A 22,031-nucleotide genomic window follows, 5' to 3' on the forward strand; every position below is an offset into this window, starting at 1 on the left:
ACCATTTGAGACGCCGATTTCCCTCAATCGCAACAACAACTTCTACAAACCGAGAATGAAGCAGAAAGACGTTGTCAAGAGCCTCAAGAACGAACTCCTGAGCGCTGAAGTCGAGATTAAAACCCTTAAAGAAGAGCTCATACTGAGGGAGATGAAGGTAGAGGTTCTCCAGGAGGAAAACACTGCTCTGAAGAAGGAGCTGAAGAGCTGTGAGGCCCAGTGTGATGCACTAAAGGCAAGTCAACTCCTGGAGCTCACTCAGGTGGAAGAGACCTGTTTAAAGAAGGTGGAGGTTCTCCAGGAGGAAAACGCTGCTCTGAAGGAGAAGGAGCTGAAGAGCTGTGAGGCCCAGTGTGATGCACTAAAGGCAAGTCAACTCCTGGAGCTCACTCAGGTGGAAGAGACCTGAGGAGCTCAGAAAAACGCTGCTCTGAAGGAGAAGGAGCTGAAGAGCTGTGAGGCCCAGTGTGATGCACTAAAGGCAAGTCAACTCCTGGAGCTCACTCAGGTGGAAGAGACCTGGAGAAATAAGGTGGAGGTTCTCCAGGAGAAAACGCTGCTCTGAAGGAGAAGGAGCTGAAGAGCTGTGAGGCCCAGTGTGATGCACTAAAGGCAAGTCAACTCCTGGAGCTCACTCAGGTGGAAGAGACCTGGAGAAATAAGGTGAGGTTCTCCAGAAAAGCTGCTCTGAAGGAGAAGGCTGAAGGCTGGAGGCCAGTGGAAGAGACCTGAGAAATAGGTGAGTTCTCAGAAACTGCCTGAAGGAGAGGAGCTGAAGGCTGTGAGGCCAAGTGTGATGCACTAAAGGCAAATCAACTCCTGGAGCTCACTCAGGTGGAAGAGACCTGGAGAAATAAGGTGGAGGATGTCAGAGCTGAAGATGTGGCTCTAGAGGACGAGGTCACTCTGCTGAAGAAGAGCAGCCTGAGCTCAAGCTGAAAGACAGTGAGCCACAGTTGGAGATGGAAACTGGAAGGAGGACGAGCCAGAGGTGAATGAGACAAACCTCAGGAGCAGAAGAAGAGACGAGAAAGTGGTGGAGGAAGAGACCTGAGAAATAAGGTGAGGTTCTCCAGGAGAAAAGCTGCTCTTAAGGAGAAGGAGCTGAAGAGCTGTGAGGCCCAGTGTGATGCACTAAAGGCAAGTCAACTCCTGGAGCTCACTCAGGTGGAAGAGACCTGGAGAAATAAGGTGGAGGATGTCAGAGCTGAAGATGTGGCTCTAGAGGACGAGGTCACTCTGCTGAAAGAAGAGCAGCCTGAGCTCAAGCTGAAAGACAGTGAGCCACAGTTGGAGATGGAAACTGGGAAGGAGGACGAGCCAGAGGTGAACGAGACGAAACCTCAGGAGCAGAAGAAGAGACGAGGAAAGAAGTGGTGGAAGATGCTCTTTAAAAAATGAGACTCAGTTGGCCCCTCATAGATGTTGAATAGATGTTGAATGCACTAATTGCAAGTAACTTTGGAGAAAAGCGTCTGCCAAATGACATGTATAATGTAATGTAATGTAATGTAATGTTCAGGGTCACAATAAAATATAAAAATAAAAAAAATCAATACAATTAATACAACAATATAAAACTTCGGGTGAATCCATGCTTTGATGAACACCTTCCATACGACGCGTCAACGCACGTTGCGCAGATCGACGTATTTGCGTAACAGATTACGTTGACTTGTCGCCCCAGACCTAAATAATTGTAATATGAACTTGGATGTAATAATGAGATGTGGAAATTTAATATTTAATTGAAACACAAAGTCAACATTTAGGGATGATCTTTTTTTTGTGTAATAGATGATTGATTAAACAATAAAGATATTAAAACCCTTAAAGAAGAGCTCATACTGAGGGAGATGAAGGTAGAGGTTCTCCAGGAGGAAAACGCTGCTCTGAAGGAGAAGGAGCTGAAGAGCTGTGAGGCCAAGTGTGATGCACTAAAGGCAAGTCAACTCCTGGAGCAGTTTGGGGGAAATGGCCTGGATGCAGTTTGAGTGACGGGTCACAGATCATGACGAGTTCATTGCTCAAGTCAGTCGGCGGAGTTAGAGAAGCAGCAGAGACAACAAGTGTTTTGCTGCATGCAGCCACCGCCACCGGTGGTGAAGCAGATTGGCTGAAGTGGATCGCCCTCAGCCACGAGTCCATTTCTGATGCTCTGCACAAAGTACGTCTCCGGCCCTCTTGTTGTCTCACAAACCCAAAACAGAAGCGGGAGCGGGGCTTTAAAAAGTGCCTCCCACCACTCTCACTATTTCCCTCTTTCACTTTCTCGCCCTAATTCTCCCTCACTCTGGTTTCGCTTGTCCTCCTTTTCTGTGAACCCTTACAGCCCTGTGTGTGTGTGTGTGTGTGTCTCCCTTGAGCGAGCTGTTAAGTGCAGTCTCCAAAAAACTCCACAAAAGCCCATTTGCAGTCAGCTAGAGCTCCACACACAACACACACACACACACACACAAGTAAAGACTGACACTAACACGCACAGACACAATTTCATTCACGCACAGACATCCTCACACATGTAAACACACACACCCTTACACAGGCACACTTTTCACACTTCCCTCTGGGCAAACGAGGCAGAGTGGCAGAAGCGAGGCCCGGGATAAATGATACAATGATATCCAGGCCTGACTTGTCAGTGGAGTTGAGAGAGAGGATGAGGAGGAGGATGAAGAGGAGGAGGGGCGAGCACTGGCAGCTCTGAATACAGGAATTATTCTTCATCATCTCACACTGTCGCCGCACATTAAGCTCAAACTTTCAACTGTGGAGGGAGGGAGGGAGGGAGAGAGAGAGAGAGAGAGAGAGAGAGAGAGAGAGAGAGAGAGAGATTTGGAGGAGAAGTGGGGGGTGGTGGTCTGAAGGGCAGTTATAATGACCACACTCTGCTTCCTCACTCACCATCCCTTCTCTCAGCACCACAGCACCATACTCTCTGGCCTCAGCCAGCCTCACATTCCCTTTTCTGTTCTTTCACTTGGTCCCTGATGTCTTCTTCCCCCCTCTCTTCCTCTCTGCGTTTGTTCTTTCTGTCTGTCACGGCACTGCTGAGTAGCTTTCAGGGAGAGAGTGCACTCATTTGATCTCTCTCTCGCTTTCTTCTCTCTCTTTGGTTAAAGCGAGGGGACAACATGGCCCTCTGGGCATTTCACAAAATGATTAACTAATAGTTTTGAGTTAGTCAAGTATCCAAGTGGTGTGTGTGTGTGTGGTCCATTGCGTGAGTACTTCAGTCTGTACATTAGTCCAGCTATTGAGATCATAGCCACAGTTATGCTACGTACAATGTACATACTGCTATACATACACGGAAGCTGCGAGAAAGCCGTCAGCTAAAGACTGGCCATATTTATGCCAATTGAAATGTAAAAGACTTCAAAGGATGGTTGGACACACATTTTGAGTAGGCTTGTCTGATTCATTATTCATCCAGCTAGCTCTCTGGACAGACTGAAAGGACTCGGAATCAGACTGGCGTGTTGAAATCTATTACACCGAGTTCACTTGAGGAAACCAGCAGACACTTTCATCTCGCGCAATGTCTTTTCCTTGTCGTCCACTGGTGGGTATTTTACTTTTTGTCAATTCATGTTGTGAATCAGTGGCTGTTTGACCACAGCAGGTCAGTGACCTTATGATGGATCTTCAGTCAATAGTTCAGTTCATATAAACCCAGTGTCAGTGTGTCCGTGTGGGTGAGCTACCATCAGCACTCGTGATGAGTTCAAAACTAGATCACGTCTCATGCACACATGCGTCAGATATGTCAGGAGCTGCACTACAATGTTCCTGTCTTGAGAAACGACAATAATGCTGATTCTACAGGGGATAACTATAAATGGAATAAATAAAAAAATAAATAATCAATGTCTCACAGAAAGGTTTGATGAAAATAAAGCGATCTTCATAATGATCAGATCCACCAAACTGAACCTTGAGATTTCTCCACCACCTTAGACTTCTGGGCACTGAAGCTCTTCAAGAACCATGGTGAGGAACAACGTACTAAGTTCCTTGGTTGAATTGGTTGGAGCTTCAGCACTGATGAATCCTTCCTTTGCCCCCAACACTTTATTTACCTTCAGCAACAGCTAATACGTCTTGTTGGAAATGTTGTTTGTAGGAAACATGCCTGTACATTGACAATTGATTGATCTCAGTGATTCAATTTCTTTTGCCGTTTAAATTGCTAGTGCGATCAGGCCATAGGTTTAATACTTTGACAAGACTATTTAATCCCCAAACAAGACAATTGCTTAACCCTAGTCCATCTCAGCAGAATATGAATATGAATCAGTGGTATAACTATTAAATAACACCATACAATTATAATGTCCCAAGTAACATGTGGAAATGGGGTTGGGTGTTGAACCTCTGAACTGAACATGTGGTTGGATTCAGAGTGATGTTTGCTTCTTCTCTGACTGGAACGTCATCACACCAATGCACAGTTTTTGCCAGTTTTGCATTTCACTCAGGTAAAGTTCGTGTGTAAAGACATTGAACAACTATATAATTATGGTTTCTTGTTCTTTGGTTTTATATTGTCTCTTACGGTGATCAATTTTAAACCATACTCAGCCCTATTTGAAGCAGAAGTCTAACAATAGACGACCGACATTATCCCCGTGAGTGTTCTTAATATTTCCACTGTCAGTGTTTTTCTCCTCAGTGGATGTGGGAGAGCCGTGAGAGTCGTCCAGTCTGACACTGCAGACAAGTTTATATACAAGGCTCACATGCGTGTTGCTCTGGTTGGTGTGAGTGACTGTACGGTTCTGTGTATATGTGTAGAACTGAAGCCAGCGGACGTCTGTACTGATTGATTGGACAGGGAGGACCTCCAAGACTGTACACCACCCGAGCCCCTCCACTTGTCCTTGTGTGTTGTTGCTCTTATGATAGGTATCAGTGCACTAAAACAAGGCTGGATAACAAAGAAACCAGTCAGTCGGCAGGATAATAGTGTGGCTTTGTGTGAATGGAATATGTGGCCAATTCAAATACAGGACGTATTGTGCAACCATTAAATCACACAGCTGTCTGAACAGGCGTGCAGTCTACTTTCCCTGTTTACTTAATAGACCAATTAATGAGGTTTTCAATGGAATGATTTATATAATAGCAAAACTTAAAGAGATTATTCATTATTTTTTTATAATAGAAAAAATTGTGCCTTTGCTGTGCAGCTTGTTTGCATGGCTTCAGGCTATGAGACAGCTCGTGCACGCAGATCAGCTGCTTTACTGGAGAGGGACACGCATATAGACACCACATTCAAACCAGACAATGCTACTGCGACATTTGCTGAATAATTAGGGTTATCTGTGATCTGACTATATCCTCACACAAAAATATAAAAGATCATTAGCATTTTCCGAAAGTACGAGTAGCTTTCCTTCAGTCAGTGTCGTGTCCGTCCTTATTGTTGTGGCTGATCGGTGTCAGACAATTTGGTTGATTTTAGTCAATGTACCAGGATTTTTCAAATATGTGCGAAGAACTTGAGGTCAACGTAAAGCCAGAGACACTAATACTGCGGTACGCCCGCTGTGCTCATTATTCAGAACACAAGCCTACCTGTATATTTAAGCAATTATCCAATCAGCTGATTGTGTGGCAGCAGTGCAGTGTGTAAAATCAAGCTAACGACGAAGTTAAGAGCTTCACCTAATGTTCACATCAAACATCAGAGTGGGGGAAATATGTGATTTCTCACTCCGCTTCTGGTATATTTCAACAGTCTCAAGAGTTTTCAGTCAGAATGGATCCCAAAAACAACAACCATCCAGTGAGCAGCAGTGCTTTGACCGAAAGTCTACGGTACCGCAGATATCCACACTTTGAAACTGTGGTGAGCACAAAAGTCCCTCAGAATGAACAGGGCCAACCTTGAGTTGGATGATCTACAACAGCAGAGACCACGTCAGGTTCCACTCTTGTCAACCCTGAGCATGAACCTGAGGCTGCAGTGACACAGACTCATCAACACTGGACAGGATTTCTGCTGAGGCTGCAGATGGTCGAGTCACAACCTGGAGCCAACATGCCTCGTGCCAACAGTCCAGGCTGCTGCTGCCGCCGCTGCTGCTGCTGCTGGTTGTGTCAAAGCATGGAGAATATTTTCTTCCAGCACTTATTTTCTAATGACGTTTTGTAATTGGCCATTAAAGTTGTCCTAAACTTTAGCTGAACCTTGTAGCTCACCATTTACTAACGTTGGTGATCACACTCTTCCCTGAATGTACTGGATAACCTCGGGACACAAAATGTAATCTTGTTTTTAACACCGAATAGAATATACAGTATGTGTTTTTGTATTATAGCTACAAAGAATCTTTGACTTTTATTAGCTGGAGGGTGAGCATGATTTTCAGATAACCACATGGCTCAGACAAAGTGGTGGTCCACACAATAGTCAAAGCTGGAATACTATTATCCTTTGGTTTCTCCTGCATAGGTAGACTAATGTTCATTTCAATTACAGTTGTTGCCAACATAAAGTCTACTTTTTAGTTGTGTTCCCTAAAAAAAAATTAATAAAAACAATCTTTTTGTTTTTTGCTGGTAAGTGGCTATGGCGTAACCGGGAAGTCAGCCCCATGTGGTTATGAAAAAGAATGCAGTTGGATGCACACTGCTGGATACAGTGGGTGTGAGGCCACTTCTGTACACAAGACATTAATCATTGCTGTGCATGGACTTGAATCTCAGAACAATGAACATAGATATTCTGGCTGAAGTTAAATTGTTAGTTGGACCTGCAGTCATATTTAAAAAGGTTCACACGAGTGGGTTTCTTTTTCATGCATTCAGTCATATGTGTGTATAACAACAGCAGTATGCAGCTTAAACAGAATGATCTAGTGTGACGTTCAACCCACAACATCATGTGTGTTGAATTTAGAATGACAGACCAGTGAGGCCCCTTGGGAAATAGGTACTAACACAAGAAATCCCCTAAAATTCAAATTGTGAGTTTATAGGTTATTCAATGATGAAGGCTTCAAATGCCGTGATAAAGAAATTGAAGCGATTAGACTTTGTCTACGTGGGGTTTCCCCGTATCTCTGGTCTGGGTTATACGACTGACCGTTCTGGGCCGGTCACTCACATAGAGAAATTCTCCTTTGCTATTTATCTTTTCAAGACAGACTCCAAATCTGAACAATAAACAGCAAGCTTATGAATACCAAATGCTGCCCACAGAGACTAATAACGATACAGCAATCCTGGTGATGTAAAAATGAGTAACAGTAATGAGTAATGTATTGCTTTTTTCCAGTCAGAAGCCCAACACCGGTTAGATGCATACAGGAGATTACACGCTCTTAGCAGTTGCCAGTGGCATTAAAACAATAAAACAGTACATTTTATGCGTTATTGTAATATGCAGTGCATATTCATAGAATGGAAAATGAACCCTTGGCTCAAATGGACAAGCAGCATGCTATTAAAGAGCAATGCTGTCTAGTGTTATATTGATTAGTAAATGGGGCGAGACAGTAGTAACATTGTGCTGTTTCTTTAAGACAGTTTTAGGCCAAATGCTAAAACCAACATGCTCTCATATGTTCTCAAATACACGCAGACTGTTCTAAGTCAGAGAGGAAACCCCCAATCTGTGCCTAGAAAGTCCTTCAACATGTATTTCCTTTTTCAAACTCTCTCCATCTTTATACATTTTGCACACACAGCGAGAGCAGCATAGGAACACCGAGCTCATGTTTTCTCTGAAGTGATAACATCAGAAGCTCAGTGGACCTCTCCCAAAGCATACATACAGTGTGTCATCAAGCCAGAGGCCTACAGTCAAGGCTCCAACAGCAAATGACCAATTATTAAGTCAGGATGCCTGTTTGGACATCTGCCTGCAAGCGCATAAATAATAAGGAAATGTGAAGGTAGTATGGTTGCATTGGGAAGTGTGTACACACACACACACACACACACGAACACACACACACTTACTTAAGTATGCAGTATAATTCACCACATGCTAGCTAGTTGATTGAATCACATTTCCACCCACACATTGTGGGTTGCATATACACAAAGACTTGTACATAAACATGCAAGTATAGTCCCTGCATGCATATCCTGCTATTACACGTATGTGTAGATATGAATGGTATCGCTAAAATATACAGGACCACACATACACTGAGACATGTGCATGTACATTTAGTACACACACACAAACATTTGTCTTTCTATAGTTGCGAGGACACTCATTGACAATAATGCAGTCCCCAGCCCCAACCTGAACCTAATTTTAACTATGACCCTAAGACAGTCTTAACCCTCAGAAGGCCTAAATGTCCTCACAATTATGGTTATGAACCATTATGCTTACAAGCATAGAAAAAAAGAAGACACAAACATTATGTACACATGATCCTCAACCTCAACCTCAACCTCAAACTCATACCCATTCATATTCAATTCAATTTTATAGTGTCAAATCACAACATACATTATATCAAGGCACTTAACAAAGTAAAATATAATAGAGAGAAACCCACAGACACACACATTCTTCACAAACATGTGTGTGTATGTATGCACGAAACTGCTGGAATTAATAATCACACATACACATGTGCATGTCTGCACACACATGAAATGCTCTCAGTCTTTTGGTGCTGATAAGGAGCCCCTAAATATTTGTTTTAAGTCGGGTGTTGAGCGAGCCAGCTGAGTTCTGTGCTGTTCAGACAGTCTCACTATTATTACTGTTATTACTGTCATTATTATTACTCAGTTTCTTTGAGCTGGGATCCAACAAACAAGAGTGGGCGTGGGTGGTCCCCCAGACACTCACCTCATCAATCAACCAAACCCAACACACGCAAACACACGCTCACACACGCACACACTCCAACAAACGCCGGCACACACACACTCCAACACACGCACAGTAATTACTACCGAGCAGTGTTGTCCCCATGAGGACAGGATATTTAGCCTAAACCTCAGATGACTAAGTTTCACTGTATGAGCTGTAATGATCGTGTGCAGGGTCACAGATGCAGTGTAGTCATATCAGCACAGTCCTGGTGAAGATGTCAGACACAGTAACTGAGTTGAATTATAATATGAGGGCAGATGTAGGTTTCAAGCTGAAAGTGGTATCGAAATCATTAGATGGCTATCTACACTTCCATGTACTATAAGAGCTACGATCAACAAATCTGACAAACATCTTTATTAAGAAACCGATTTGGAAAATAAAATAAATAGGTTAAAGAAAAAGAAAAAGCCACCAGTGAAATTACTTTTAAGAACTTTTACATACATTTCAGTGTATTCAAGCTGATAAGATGCATGTTGTGCTGCTGAGCGTGTCCTGGAGTTGAAAGGGAACAAAATAAAAGCTATTTCAATTTGTCTTTAAAGTGGGATTTGATTTGTCAAAGCCTAAAGTTTAAAGTCTGATTCATCCATCTGACAAGCAGTGGTGACATGCCACTCAAAAGAGAAGAGTTTTGGCTTCATCTGTAAGGATTTCAAATGAATCTGTGGTGCAAAAGCAGCCAGCACACAGCATCAGGCTGACTGAGCGAGTACCTCTCATATAAACTTGAGGGCTTATCAGGGCGGATGCAGAACAAACAGGCCGAAATAAATTCAAAAACACTGAATTATATTTTGTTTTATGATAGATCAAATAGTTTTCTCAATACTTAAATGCATTAACAAATGTTCGATGGCCCAGTTAAACTGATTTTAAAACCACTAAAAGCCTATAACCAGTGGTTTCCTGGTATGGACCAGTAAACTAAGTACTGGTCTATACCAGTGGTGACTATACATCAGCAGCTTATATGTTTTTACACACACTTTGATTGAATCTTATTGTCCAGCATGTAAAACCTACAGTTGTCAAATACTGTTTCAATGTGGGCCCAGACTGTGGCTGGAGTGCATATTGGTACAAAGTGGAAATACAACAAATATAAATTAGAGACAAATCTCCATTTACTCGTTCACTACAGCTGATTAACATGACACCAAAGGGAATCCGCTTGTTATGAAACGGTTTACATTTCGTGCTGTAAACACAAGGTGTCTGGTGTGTCTTCCCTCGGAAAACACGTGAAGGGACAGCATGGTAATAAGCATTCAGTACCAAAGATGGAGACAAAGTAAAAATACCCTACCACTTAAAAATATTGTATATTGTAAACGCACATAAAAAGTGCCATTGTTCCTGGGGCTGAGCTGCTCTCAGCTGAGATACACCAGGTCGCGTTGAGCGCTGGTTCACTCTCCATATGGCTTCAATGGAATTTATGTTAGGCAGGCACCAATAAGCCAAATCTAGTTAGCAACATTATATCATTGGAGGCAAATCTAATTTCAGCCCCAGTGTGTTTTAGTCGTCAGTGACTCCCTCTCTCTCTCTCTCCCCCTTCCTCTCCCTTCATCTGCTGTCCTCTCTCCCTCTGTCCATCCGTCCATCTTTCTCTGCGAGTGTCACCTGCCCTCGGAGCTGGCGACGCTGGGTCTTGGCCTTAGCGTGAGAGCGGCGTCGCCCTGACTGGAGGCTTTGTTTTCCCCGTGAATCTGCGAGAGAGTGTGTCTGTGTGTGTGAGCTGGAGGAGAATGTCAGATAGACAGTGATTTGTTACATCAGCGAGCATTCCAGCTCTGAGACCCTCTGAGTGTGAGAGGACACACACAGAGAGGGAAATCTGTCTCGTTTGGTGTTCAATTTGTGTTGTGTGAATTTTTTGCCAAATTATCGTTTGTAAAATTGTTTTTGGAGATGGACAAAAATGATACAAAGCGAGGAAATTACAAGTAATGAAATAAACCCAGCTAAAAGTAACTGTATATGAAAGTTTAACTCTGTTTAACATACTGTGGCGTGTTGGGGGCAGGTGGGCGGAGCTTCCCTCTCACAGTCATTCGTGTTACTGTTCTTCAAGCTGTTTCTAAAATGTTACTATTATTTTAAGGTTGTGGTGCATGAATGTGTTTTCTAACATGAAGCCTGGTTACTCACTTCCCTCCAGTGTCGGAGAGAAGACGGAAATCAGGCAGTTTCTTGTGAGATCATCTCTTTGCCTCAGTGCTTACCTCCGCAAACCCCCAGTCTGCTACAATATGGCAGAGAAATGGATGAGGTGAATGTGTGTGTATAGGTGAAGTGTGTGTTTGCGTGTGTGTGTGTGTGTTTGCGTGTGTGTGTGTGTATGCTTGTGATCTGGTTCAAGGTCTATTTTAACAGCTCCACTGTACTGTGCGTGTCTAAGCGCTGGGGCCACAGCTCCTGGCAAATGGAGCCACTGAGCAAGATACCATCTGCCTCTGCCCATCTAAGTCTCACGCCAAGACCAACACACACACACACACACACACACACACACACACACACACACACACACACACACACACACACACACACACACACACACACACACACACACACACACACACACACACTACAGCTCAACTCACAACGGAAGCACTGTAAGTGCACATATATTAACATGGAAATCCCAGCCACTATAAAGAATTAATTGAATGTTACAACTCTGGCAAAAGTCTCCGTCTCTCACTTGAACCCAGAGGGGAGTGTATCATGTGTGGATCATATGTGGATGGGATGACATGTCGACTGCTGCCTTGTTCCGACTGAAAGCCAGAGGAAATCAGATCTTCGGAGTCAGGGCCAAGGAAACGTTTTTTTTACATTATTTGCGATGCCTGTGTAGAAGTACCATAATGGAAAAAAAAAACTGAATGAGATGCCTTGTGGTCCACATTTATTCATCTATAGCTTGAGGTCTGGGGTCTGAAGACGGATGGGGCTGTCGTCTAGACACGGCTACGATTTGGTTTTATCAAGCATGAATTCTTATTATGGTGTGTTTAGATTTCATCTTGGACTATTTAGATGAATCTGACTGCTGAAGAGTTTTGGGCTGCAGACGGCCAATAGACACATTAGACATATTAGACCCTGTTGGATTTGTTCGGCTCACTTTCCGACCAACCCATTTTCTTTGAGCTCCTGCCTGTTCCGAGGTGGAACCACGCAGCCTGTGACGACTGCGAGCTTTTCACTCTAAAACTGAAAGATTTCACAAACAGGTTCACAAACTTTATTGCACTCTCCCGTCTGAAAATCTCAGTGCTCTGCCTTTTAACTTGGCCTTAAATCAGTTCTATGAATACAATATTGCAAAATTGAACATTTTTGTGGTCATTTTTTATTCCAATCTTCATGCAAAACAGAGATTGTGTATTATTTACTTTCCTTTACAAAATGCCCGTTTGTTTTAAAAAATTCTTTCAGTCAAATACTTGGTTTGTGAATATTTTTTCTTTCAATGCACACTATACCTACTATATTTCTTGGTGTGTATGCTAAATAGTATTTTTTTAATAGTAGATGTTTATTATGTATTTTATATTTTACTCCGTTATATATTATTTAATTACCTGTTAATTTTCCCTTACCTCTGCTACTAAGACACTTCAGTTTCCCTGTGTGGCTCATTGTACATCATCACGTTAAATGATTATTTAGTGAAATGGATTTTTTTATTTTTTATATTAAATATTTTGAATTTCTTTAGTTTAAAGATTTTGGTTCATAAATATTTCTATTAGATAATAATAATAAATAAAATAATGCAGAGTATTTTTATTTGTTGTTGTTGTTTTGGAGCCACAGTCCCTAACACTGTGTTTAGAGAACCATGGAAAAGTGAATTTGAGGATGATGCTCATATCCATCAGTGTGGAATCTTATCAAAATACACTTCACGACACATTAAACGAGTTGCTTCTCACAAATTGCAAAAAGCATATTTCTGCCTCCATCCTAAAATAATAAAGGTGATAATAATACAAGAAATTTATGAAAATATAAAAAAAATGCAACATACATTTTTCTAGAACCCGAGTCCTTGTTATGGTCAATAATTAATAAAATATACTGTCAATTGTTTTCATAGGAACTAATTGGAAATTGGAAATTAGTTCCATTGAAAGCTGTAGCGAACTGTACCCATCCATCACACTGTAACTAAGATGGACAACACTGAGAGACCCATTTTCTCATAACATGCCAACTCCTGACCATCCATGTCACCCTCCTCCTTACAGCGGACAGGAACATTTCCTTTATGTTACGATGCAGAAGTGCTGTGCTATTAGATTAGCCTACAGAGACTGAAGCCTCTCTGTCTGTATGAATGAATGGAGGAACCAGCAAGTCCATCACATTCCCTGTGGATGATGTCTTCAGCACAGCTCAAGGCTAAGGAAAGGGAGAGAGGAGAGAGAGAGAGAGAGAGAGAGAGAGAGAGGGAGAGGGAGAGAGAGAGAGAGAGAGAGAGTATGTGTGTGTGTGTGTGTGTTTGTACACATGTATCGTGGGTGTATTTTGATGTAATATGATCAGTAATGAATTTTGTGTTGCATTAAAGGGGCGGAGGGGGCGATGGGAGTCGAGATGCGAGGCGATGGAGGGAAGAAGAACAAGAGCAGACTGACTGCTAGTGTCCGGGAGACTCCAACATCTAATCTAATGAAGAAACACGGGGTGGGGGTGGAAGAGTGATGAGAAGAAAGAGAGAGAGCTCCACAAATGAGGTTAAGTCCTAACGGAGGAGATGGGGGCTTCTAGGCTGGATATGGCTGGGGATGGTTGGGGTGGGTGATAGTCGATGCTAAATCCATTAGGGCCTTGTGAGCTCCCCACTCCCCTACCCCAATACCCCACCCTAACCCATCCCCCACACACATTTAAATCAAAGGAACTCTTGTTCACTTAGGGGGTGGGGGCACTGGCGCTTCCTAAATGAGTTAACCATTTGGACTGTCAGGGCCAACGGCATGTCTGCTGCACACACACACACACACACACACACACACACACACACACACACACACACACACACACACACACACACACACACACACACACACGCACACGCACGTACACACGCACGTACACATGCACGCAGGAAGCCTTAAAGTAAAGCAAGGTGTGTGCATGCGCCGCTTTTGGGATCTCATAGACTTGGTGTGAAAACAATAGCCCGTTTCTGTGGCTATGCCAGCAGGCAGAGAACAGCTGGAACAGCACAGGTCAAGCCCGTCTTCTTCATCTGACCACGAGGTCTCACCAACATCACAGTCTGTGTCCTTTCTTACACCTGGATCCATCCCTGGCCATCTTCTGTCTAACATTCAGGGCTCATCTGATCTGGGGTCTGCTCATTTTAAACTTTTACCCAACACAATTCTTCTTAGGGATTGATGAATACATTTATGTAAATTGAACAGTTTTTACAATAGTATGTAAGTTTTGTCGCTTGTTAAGTTTGAAAACAGTTCCTGTTTTTTTGAATGATGTGGTGATTAAAGGGGTGACAGGTGTTGAACTGAGTGTGTGAAGAGTTTTGAAAGCGTAAAGAAGTGTTTTTTATGAGTGTACAAATTGCAGACTGTGGACTCTTACTTCTCAGATTTACATTACAGTATCATTTCTTTATCAATAGTTTTCAGTTTATAATAACCATGCTGTAGAATCACAGTTCAGCTGTAAATAACCAGAGCTGAAACAAGGTCACTGTGGCAGCATCATCAGTATTTCCTCTGGATTGTAGGACATCATTGAGTAACTGATCTAAAGTTGTAATCTATTTGAGATTCTTCCCCCAGAATTTATAAACAGAGAATGAAACAAAATAACGTTTATGCTTGTGAACACGTGTCTAAAGGCGTTTTCGGACAAGACCCGTGGAGGAACTCTAATCACCACAAACTCTCTTGACATCTTAGTCGGTGTCTTCTACCTGTGTGACACTGGCTTTTATCCAGAGATATTTGTTTTCTTTTTGTATTTCATGTTGTTAATTTGTGCATCTGTCGCGCGTTACAAGCGCCATCAACATTCCCCACTCGCTCATGATAAATCCAGCGGGGGGTCCCCTGCTGTGCACTCACATCGGATTCTCTGGACTTTCTGCGGACTTTATACTTGGGGGCCAGGCGGAGAAAGTCCACAGAAACTCTGGAGGCTCTCACTCGGACATTTGCACACATACAGCTCCTCCTGAGAAACTGTGGAGCATCTCCGGATATCAGTGAAGGTCTGAAAGCGGCTTAAATATTTGTACGTCTACATGCATGTGTGTGCTCAAGAGAGTGAGTGTAATTGTGCGTTGTCCTTACTCCACTGACCTGTCGCAGATCCTACGATGTCCCTGGAGGGGGACTCAGACATGGCGTCCGCCAGTCTCTCCCGCAGGCCTTCGTCGCTGGCGTCGGCCGACCCGATGTTGTGCCGCGGCACGCCAAAGCTTTCTGGCCAGCTCCCACACACCTCGAGCAGGGTCACACCACGTCCATCAAATGGTCCTGCGAACAGACACACACATAGGGTTAATAGTTGTTTACCAAATGGAATGCAAGATGCAACTGTAACAGCTGTGGAAGTTGTGCATCGATAAAATCTAGTGTTGTCCTGAGCTGATCGGCAAGATCAGGACTGGGTCTGATCCCAAAATGTTTGACTTAACGGATGAATCATCCATCTATCAGCAATGTGTGTTATTCTCTGAGGGCTGCAGGGGTGTGGAGACCATTTTAGCATCCTTCAACACTTAAAACATTGCTTGGAAAGTTTGTGCATATGATTGGGAAATGATATGACTGTATCATCAAGACAATGTGTCAAACACAGAGGACAAATAAAAAATGTGCACAATGTGCCATCTAGCTAAAATGCAATTTTAGACATTTAACCACAAGATGTAAAACGATGAACATTTGAAGATAAGGTTGGGAACTTTAGCAAGATATGCTCCAATGTGAGTCAGCTGCGGAACTGTCATGTCTGTAGTAACTGTCAGAACTTTTCTATTTCTGTTTACAGAAAAGCGGGTTTAACTGAATTGACTTTCAAAACAATCTGGCCATTGGTAAGTATTGGTAGTGGTCATTTTTAAAGTAGGATTCTTAGACACTTGTGTCAGACAAACATTTCTCCCCCAGCACAGCATAAATGAATTTACTACACACAAACAGCTTGTAAGCACAACACAATCTTCATGCCTGTCAAAGCAAATCCACACAGACCTACACTGTGTCTTAATCTCCTCTCCTTTCTGTCTGCCATAATTTCTACAATCAGAGAGATCTTGTGCTGTGGAGCCAGGGAGTCTGCAACCTGTCTCTCTCTCTCTCTCCCTCTCTGTGTTTGTGTGTGATAAGCTGGTCAGGCAGGCACGCACACAGTAAAACAACTGGTTTATTCTATTAGTGTGTTCATTTGACTCAGCCACTGTGCCTGCGAGCACTGCGAGGTGATAAAGGCAGAAAAGGAGGATTTAGCGGTGGCGTTGGTGAAGTGCTCCTGTGACTCAGAACGCCGGAGAGCAACAATACAAACACATGACCTCACGGCTTGATTTGAGCTTATCATCGGCATCAGTTCAGTTCTGCGTATCAGCATCTCTCCCCTCGTTAACACCCAGGAAATATGTGACAGACAGTGGCGCACAGGAAACGGCTGCGCCAAACAAGCACACAGCCTTCATGATACCATTTTGACGACTACTGCTCAAGTGGTGAATTCAAATCTTAAAAATCTGAATCTAAAAAGGAACAGTGAAACATTGAGGGGGTTACACAGTCAGTGTATCCAGTACAGAGGCAGACATGCATGTATTGAGCCGAGCTAAGCAAAACAGAGGCAACTGCTAGTCCACCTCGTTGGAATATAAAAAATATCACTTCCACATGTCTGCTAACGAGAGAATCAGTGACAAACTGCAGAGAGTTAAACTGCTGGTGCGTTTCTCCTTAATGGCTAGTAACTTCCAAGCATGTTATACTTCTGGCCACACCCCAGTCAGTGACATACAACTTGTGTTGGCTTTGAATAATGATAGAAAACACACGTTGGGGTGGGGCCAGAAATGCTAATTCTCACCCCCTGCAGAGCATTCTGGATTTGGCATAAAGTTAAAATTAGGGAGTAGGGACATCGGTTTTTCAATATGTAACAAATGAGACATCTTGTTAAATTCACTTGGTAAATACCGACTCATTTTGAACTAGTCTTCTAACCTCCTGAGCTGGAGCTGACTCTGATGGTCGAGTTGTGCTGTGTCTTACGTTTCCTACTTCTGCAACAAATTGGTAAATTTATCTCATATGATTGATAAAACTACTTCAGTGATTAACAGCAATAAATACAATGAAACTATACTGTTCTCCTAAAATAAACTTGAAATTTGAATATAGTCTGCAACTGTAGACCTCATGAATTGCCTTATTCAATACCACAGAGCTTCCTTCATCAAATGTTTGGCATAGGAGAGTGGATATGCACACACACACACACACAGGAACACTTCCCCACTTGTCTTGTGGGTGTCAGTAAAACCCCAGGGAGACGACAGGATGACTTCAAAGGAAAAGGACAGTAGAGATCCTCTCTTCCTGGAAAGATCAGTCTGCACAATCTGTCTCTGTGTTGGTGTCTCTGTGTTTGTGTCTCTGTGTTTGTGTCTCTGTGTTGGTTACATGCAGGAAACGTGGATAGATATTGAAGGTGAGTGGTAAATACAAAGGAAACTTGACAAGACTAGTATTCAATTTCTGGCCAGACTACGATCAGAGATAAATTGAATTATAGTATTTGATTATTATTAGTTTTTTTTTGACAGTGTTGCAATTTGCTAAATTAGATTTAAGGTAGTGAATGATTGAAATTCACACCAGGTTACCGACGTGAATGCCACAAAAGCACCGGGCAGGATGTGCTTAAATCCTACCATCCTGCATATCTATCTCAGACTTGTGTGAACTGAAAGGCTTGACTTAATGTAGGCATGTCAAAAGTCTGCCAAATGGTCAGCTGGAGGTTTTAGTAGGTTGTACCTTGATACGCAATGAGCCACACTTCACTCTGCAACACTAAGCTTTCTTGTCCAGATCGACCTTTACCGCTACAAAATTCAATTCACTCTCTACAAACACACACATACACACACATCCCAGTTATCCAGCATTAAAGCAACCACAGTACAGGACATAATAACATCACACAACAAGACACACACACACACACACACACACACAGGGTCTCATGGCCAGCTTTGATAGAAGGCCTGCTGGCACTAAAGAGGAGTCCTTTGAAAAATCAATCCAACACACATACAGACTGCTTCTGAAGTGCAGCAAAGTTATCAGGAAGCTAAGCCATTGTGTGTGTGAGTGATTGTATGCTTTCGGAGGCCAGTCAGTGTTATCACAGTAGGGCGCATGGAGGCCCGTGCAGCCTCTCGCCCCAGCATTAGCACCTGTCACTGGCCTGCAGCGGAGCTGAGACTGGCCAGGCCTCGGGGTACGCGCACACACACACACACACACACACACACGTGCACACACACAGTAGTCTGCTCCCTGATAGCCAGTAAGCCATGCAGATCAAAGGTTCTGACTGCCGTGGCTTTTCTGGATGATAAGAGCTTGGCAGAAGGTTAGGAAGAGCTTTACGTTTATCAGACCAGGCTTTGACCAATATGGGTATTTGAGGGCCGATACTGATTGCTTTCGACTAAAACTACCGATCGCTGATAGTTGTTGGCAGTGTTTGGTAGTTTAAAATCTTTTTTTTTACTTTCAAAAACTATTTGCATATTTAGTTTGTCTGTTAATAATCTGGCTCTGGACATTTTTGACCTTTGTATATCTGAAGAGCTTCTAATACTATAAAAAGTAACAAAATACCTAGAACTGTCAGATTGGATTAGCCAAACTCATATTAGCTTATCAATGACTCACCCATATTGGCTTGTAGGCCGACTGATACAGTAACAGGAGCTCAGTCTGCTGAGATACAATTAATTTTCCATTGATGACAGAGAAAGTTAATTCATTATTTCTCATGCCCATATGTTCAATGAAAGAGTTCTAGGCCACTGAAATCAACCCTCCTTTCCATACCAGCCAAAAAGAGATTCCTTATAAACACGATTATAATATAAGTGATGAGGGACAAAATCCAAAGTTCTCTCTCATGTGAAAATAGCTTCTTAAATTTAGTTAAAGTTAATGTGAGGCTTCAGCAGTTCAACAAATCAGGTCAGTGTCTTGAAAACCTATAGTTCATTCTAGTCCAAAACGCCCTCTTTGTTTCCTTTGTTCCTCTATTTTCTGTGAGGAACTTTAAGATTTAAAATTTGAATCAGCTACATTTTCAATTATTTGACTCGTATTTTTTATTTACTTTAAAAATATATTTTTCTTTTCAGCTACATCTTTTGTTGCTCCTCATCTTAACGGATGTGTGTATGCTACACAACGGCTCCATGCTGTGTGCTATGTACATCAATTCTGTTTTCAGAGTGTGTGCTGGGCTCTAAATGCATCTGAATGGAGGATGACCTGCACTCAAAACTGTGCCTGAAAGCAAACTGCACACAGACAGAGACAAGCTGCTGCCTCCACTTTGCAGCATGTGTATGTATAACATGAATAATGACAACAGTAGAAGAAATAATTCAGAAATGGAAAGAGTATCCTATCACACTTGTGAAATGGTTCAAAGTTACTGACTTCAAATAACCCTGTCGATCCACTGTATCGTGTGAAGGGAATTTAATGGATCTCTCCAAGGCAGCCACTCGAGTTTACTGATTTTCTCCTTTGATTCTTTTTTATTGTCTGTAAACCTTTGGAAATGTGAGCATGAACAGTTGTGAGGAGGAGGAGGAGGATTCAAAATACACCCTGGATTGTTGTTTTTCCCTCCATCATGTTAAAACCCAGCTGGATTAAAAGCCACTCTCCACCCAGCTGTTAGCCCCCACGTACTGGCCCTACTTATCCCTCCAGCCAGCGCTACTTTCCTTAAAGATTTAATCACACTGCAGCAGGATGTGTGTGTGTGTGTGTGTGTGTGTGTGTGTGTGTCTGTCTGTGTGTGTCTGTCTGTGTGTGTATACCTTTACAGCAGCGGCTTAGGATGGCACAGTTGGACATGACATCACATGTGCACATCACAATCGCTTCTCTAACACACATTCAGTGCTTAACTTTAATACTGTGGACATTCAATTGGACCATTAAAACCAAGCCTCTGTTTAATGCAGGAAACAGAAAGAAAATACCATCAAAGGTCAAATTAATATTCTATTAATGACTTGCAAGTTTCCTGAGAAGTTTACCAGCATATTTCCTTTTAGATTTTGTCGGCACACACTTGGCATGGCACCTCGACGTCAGTAGCATCGAAGTTATCCATGTGAACATCCAGTGTTACCATATCACCTGCCATGGCATGTCGAGCCCTCTGAGACCAGGTCTGATTTGTGAATATGGGCTATACAAAACAAGTTTGATTGATTGATTCATAGGTTATGACTTCATGTCCAACCGCACCGATGACACATTGTAAGCAGATCGAAATACATTTTGAAGTGTTCCCTGTAACAAACACTGGCTTTGATGACTCACGTGGGCAGTAAATTACAAAATGAATGCAAACATCAGATCATTAGGTAGAGTCGCTGTTCTGAGATCAGATATAAGGAGACATGCCGCGTCCACTCCGGTATCGCTCTATTTTTACCCTGAACAGGTCAAGCTGTCAAGAATACTTACACATGCAAATGATTTACTAACAAACTGGAGGCAGTTATAAATTAGAAATGAACAATTTACAATAACTTTGTTTGGTTAACAGAGTTTTCAGACATGCACTGAATCTCCTGACATTCTCCAGAGGGCGAACTTCACGAAGATTAGGGGAAAAAAGCCCCAAAAGAACACAAATATCTCAGGATGAAAAAGCGGAGCCACACATGTACAAGACACATAATAATATGTGACATGCTCCCTCTGCCTGCTGCACCACCCCTCACCAGAACGCTGCAGAGATTTCTGTGTTGTTGTGAACGCAACAGAGAAACGGAGAATCCCTCGCTCATGTGTGAAAGGCGAACTCTGGAGAAAGTCTGTAGCCATTTTTTGGAAACCGGCTTTTGGTGAGGCTGATATACTAATGCTAGCCGCTTACAGAAGAGAATGATGACCACAACTGTAAATATCCTCAGCCAGGACAGAAGTTCAACACACACACACACACACACACACACAGGTAAAGGAATAATGTGTTGACACCACATGCCACTGTTTCTCAGTTACCTGTGCAGTTAAGATGCTGATGCCTGGTTAGTTCTAATTCAATTAGGTTTTAGTGCGAGGGGGCGGATCGGACAAATGCCTTTATTATGGGTGCCGTATAATATGTAATGGTGCGTGTGTGTGAGAATATACTTGAGTGGTGTTACTAGGAAATGAGGCCCAGTCTGTTACCAACAAACAGATCATAAATCAGGCAGTGCAGTAGATCAGGTGGGAACTACACTGAAATCTAGTCACTGAAACACATTTCAGTCTAGTTTTCTAAAGCCATTTTCTGACATGACCTCCAGAAATTGGTCAGACACGTTCACAGCAACAAAAAAATCCCTGGAGCATTCAGGTGAGGGGTGTTGCAGCAGGAGACAGGATGTAAAATATAAATTCTACTGCGGAGATCACATGTTTTTGTTGACAGCACATCAACGCGTGCAACGTCAGTGCGTATCTCCAGAAAGTCTTGAATATCACTGTCTTTCCAAGTTGAGCTCCTTATTTGTGCCTCCATACTTGTTTGGCTTCTCTGTTTCATCCTGAGATATTAGAATATCTTTTTTAAGTTTTGTTTTCCGCCGAGTGTTGGAAACGCCATCAATGCGCCAACTCACTGGTGGTGAATGCTCCAGACATTCTCCTGCTGTGCTCTCACATGGGCTCACTTTGACATCCCAGAGTTTATAATAGGGGTTTGGCTGGAGAAACCCAGGAGAATGTTTGCGTTCTCACTCTGGATCATTTCAGAAGATTATCCAGAGTTGGTTTTGTGTTTTATGTGTTCAATTTATTTTCAGGCTTATGCAGTAAACAGTTCCCATCACTCCCCTCTGTCGTAGCACAGACGGACTCAC

The 22,031-nt window shown here is 42.7% G+C and overlaps 1 protein-coding gene across 4 annotated transcripts in view; it reads right to left on the reverse strand.

Moving 5' to 3' along the window:
* The window catches only part of bcas3 (BCAS3 microtubule associated cell migration factor), a 318,499-nt gene that overhangs the window by 23,670 nt on the left and 272,798 nt on the right, over window positions 1–22,031 (reverse strand). For 2 of the 4 annotated variants that reach the window (XM_035154599.2, XM_035154597.2), the window contains one exon: window positions 15,211–15,387. In XM_035154599.2, the coding sequence (XP_035010490.1) occupies window positions 15,211–15,387 (177 nt within the window). Of the gene's footprint in view, window positions 1–15,201; window positions 15,388–22,031 lie in introns of all 4 variants that reach the window. The other 2 variants (XM_035154598.2, XM_035154596.2) reach the window with 1 other exon arrangement.

This window comes from Hippoglossus stenolepis, chromosome 4, assembly GCF_022539355.2.
Source record: "Hippoglossus stenolepis isolate QCI-W04-F060 chromosome 4, HSTE1.2, whole genome shotgun sequence".
Classification (NCBI taxonomy): Eukaryota; Metazoa; Chordata; class Actinopteri; order Pleuronectiformes; family Pleuronectidae; genus Hippoglossus; species Hippoglossus stenolepis.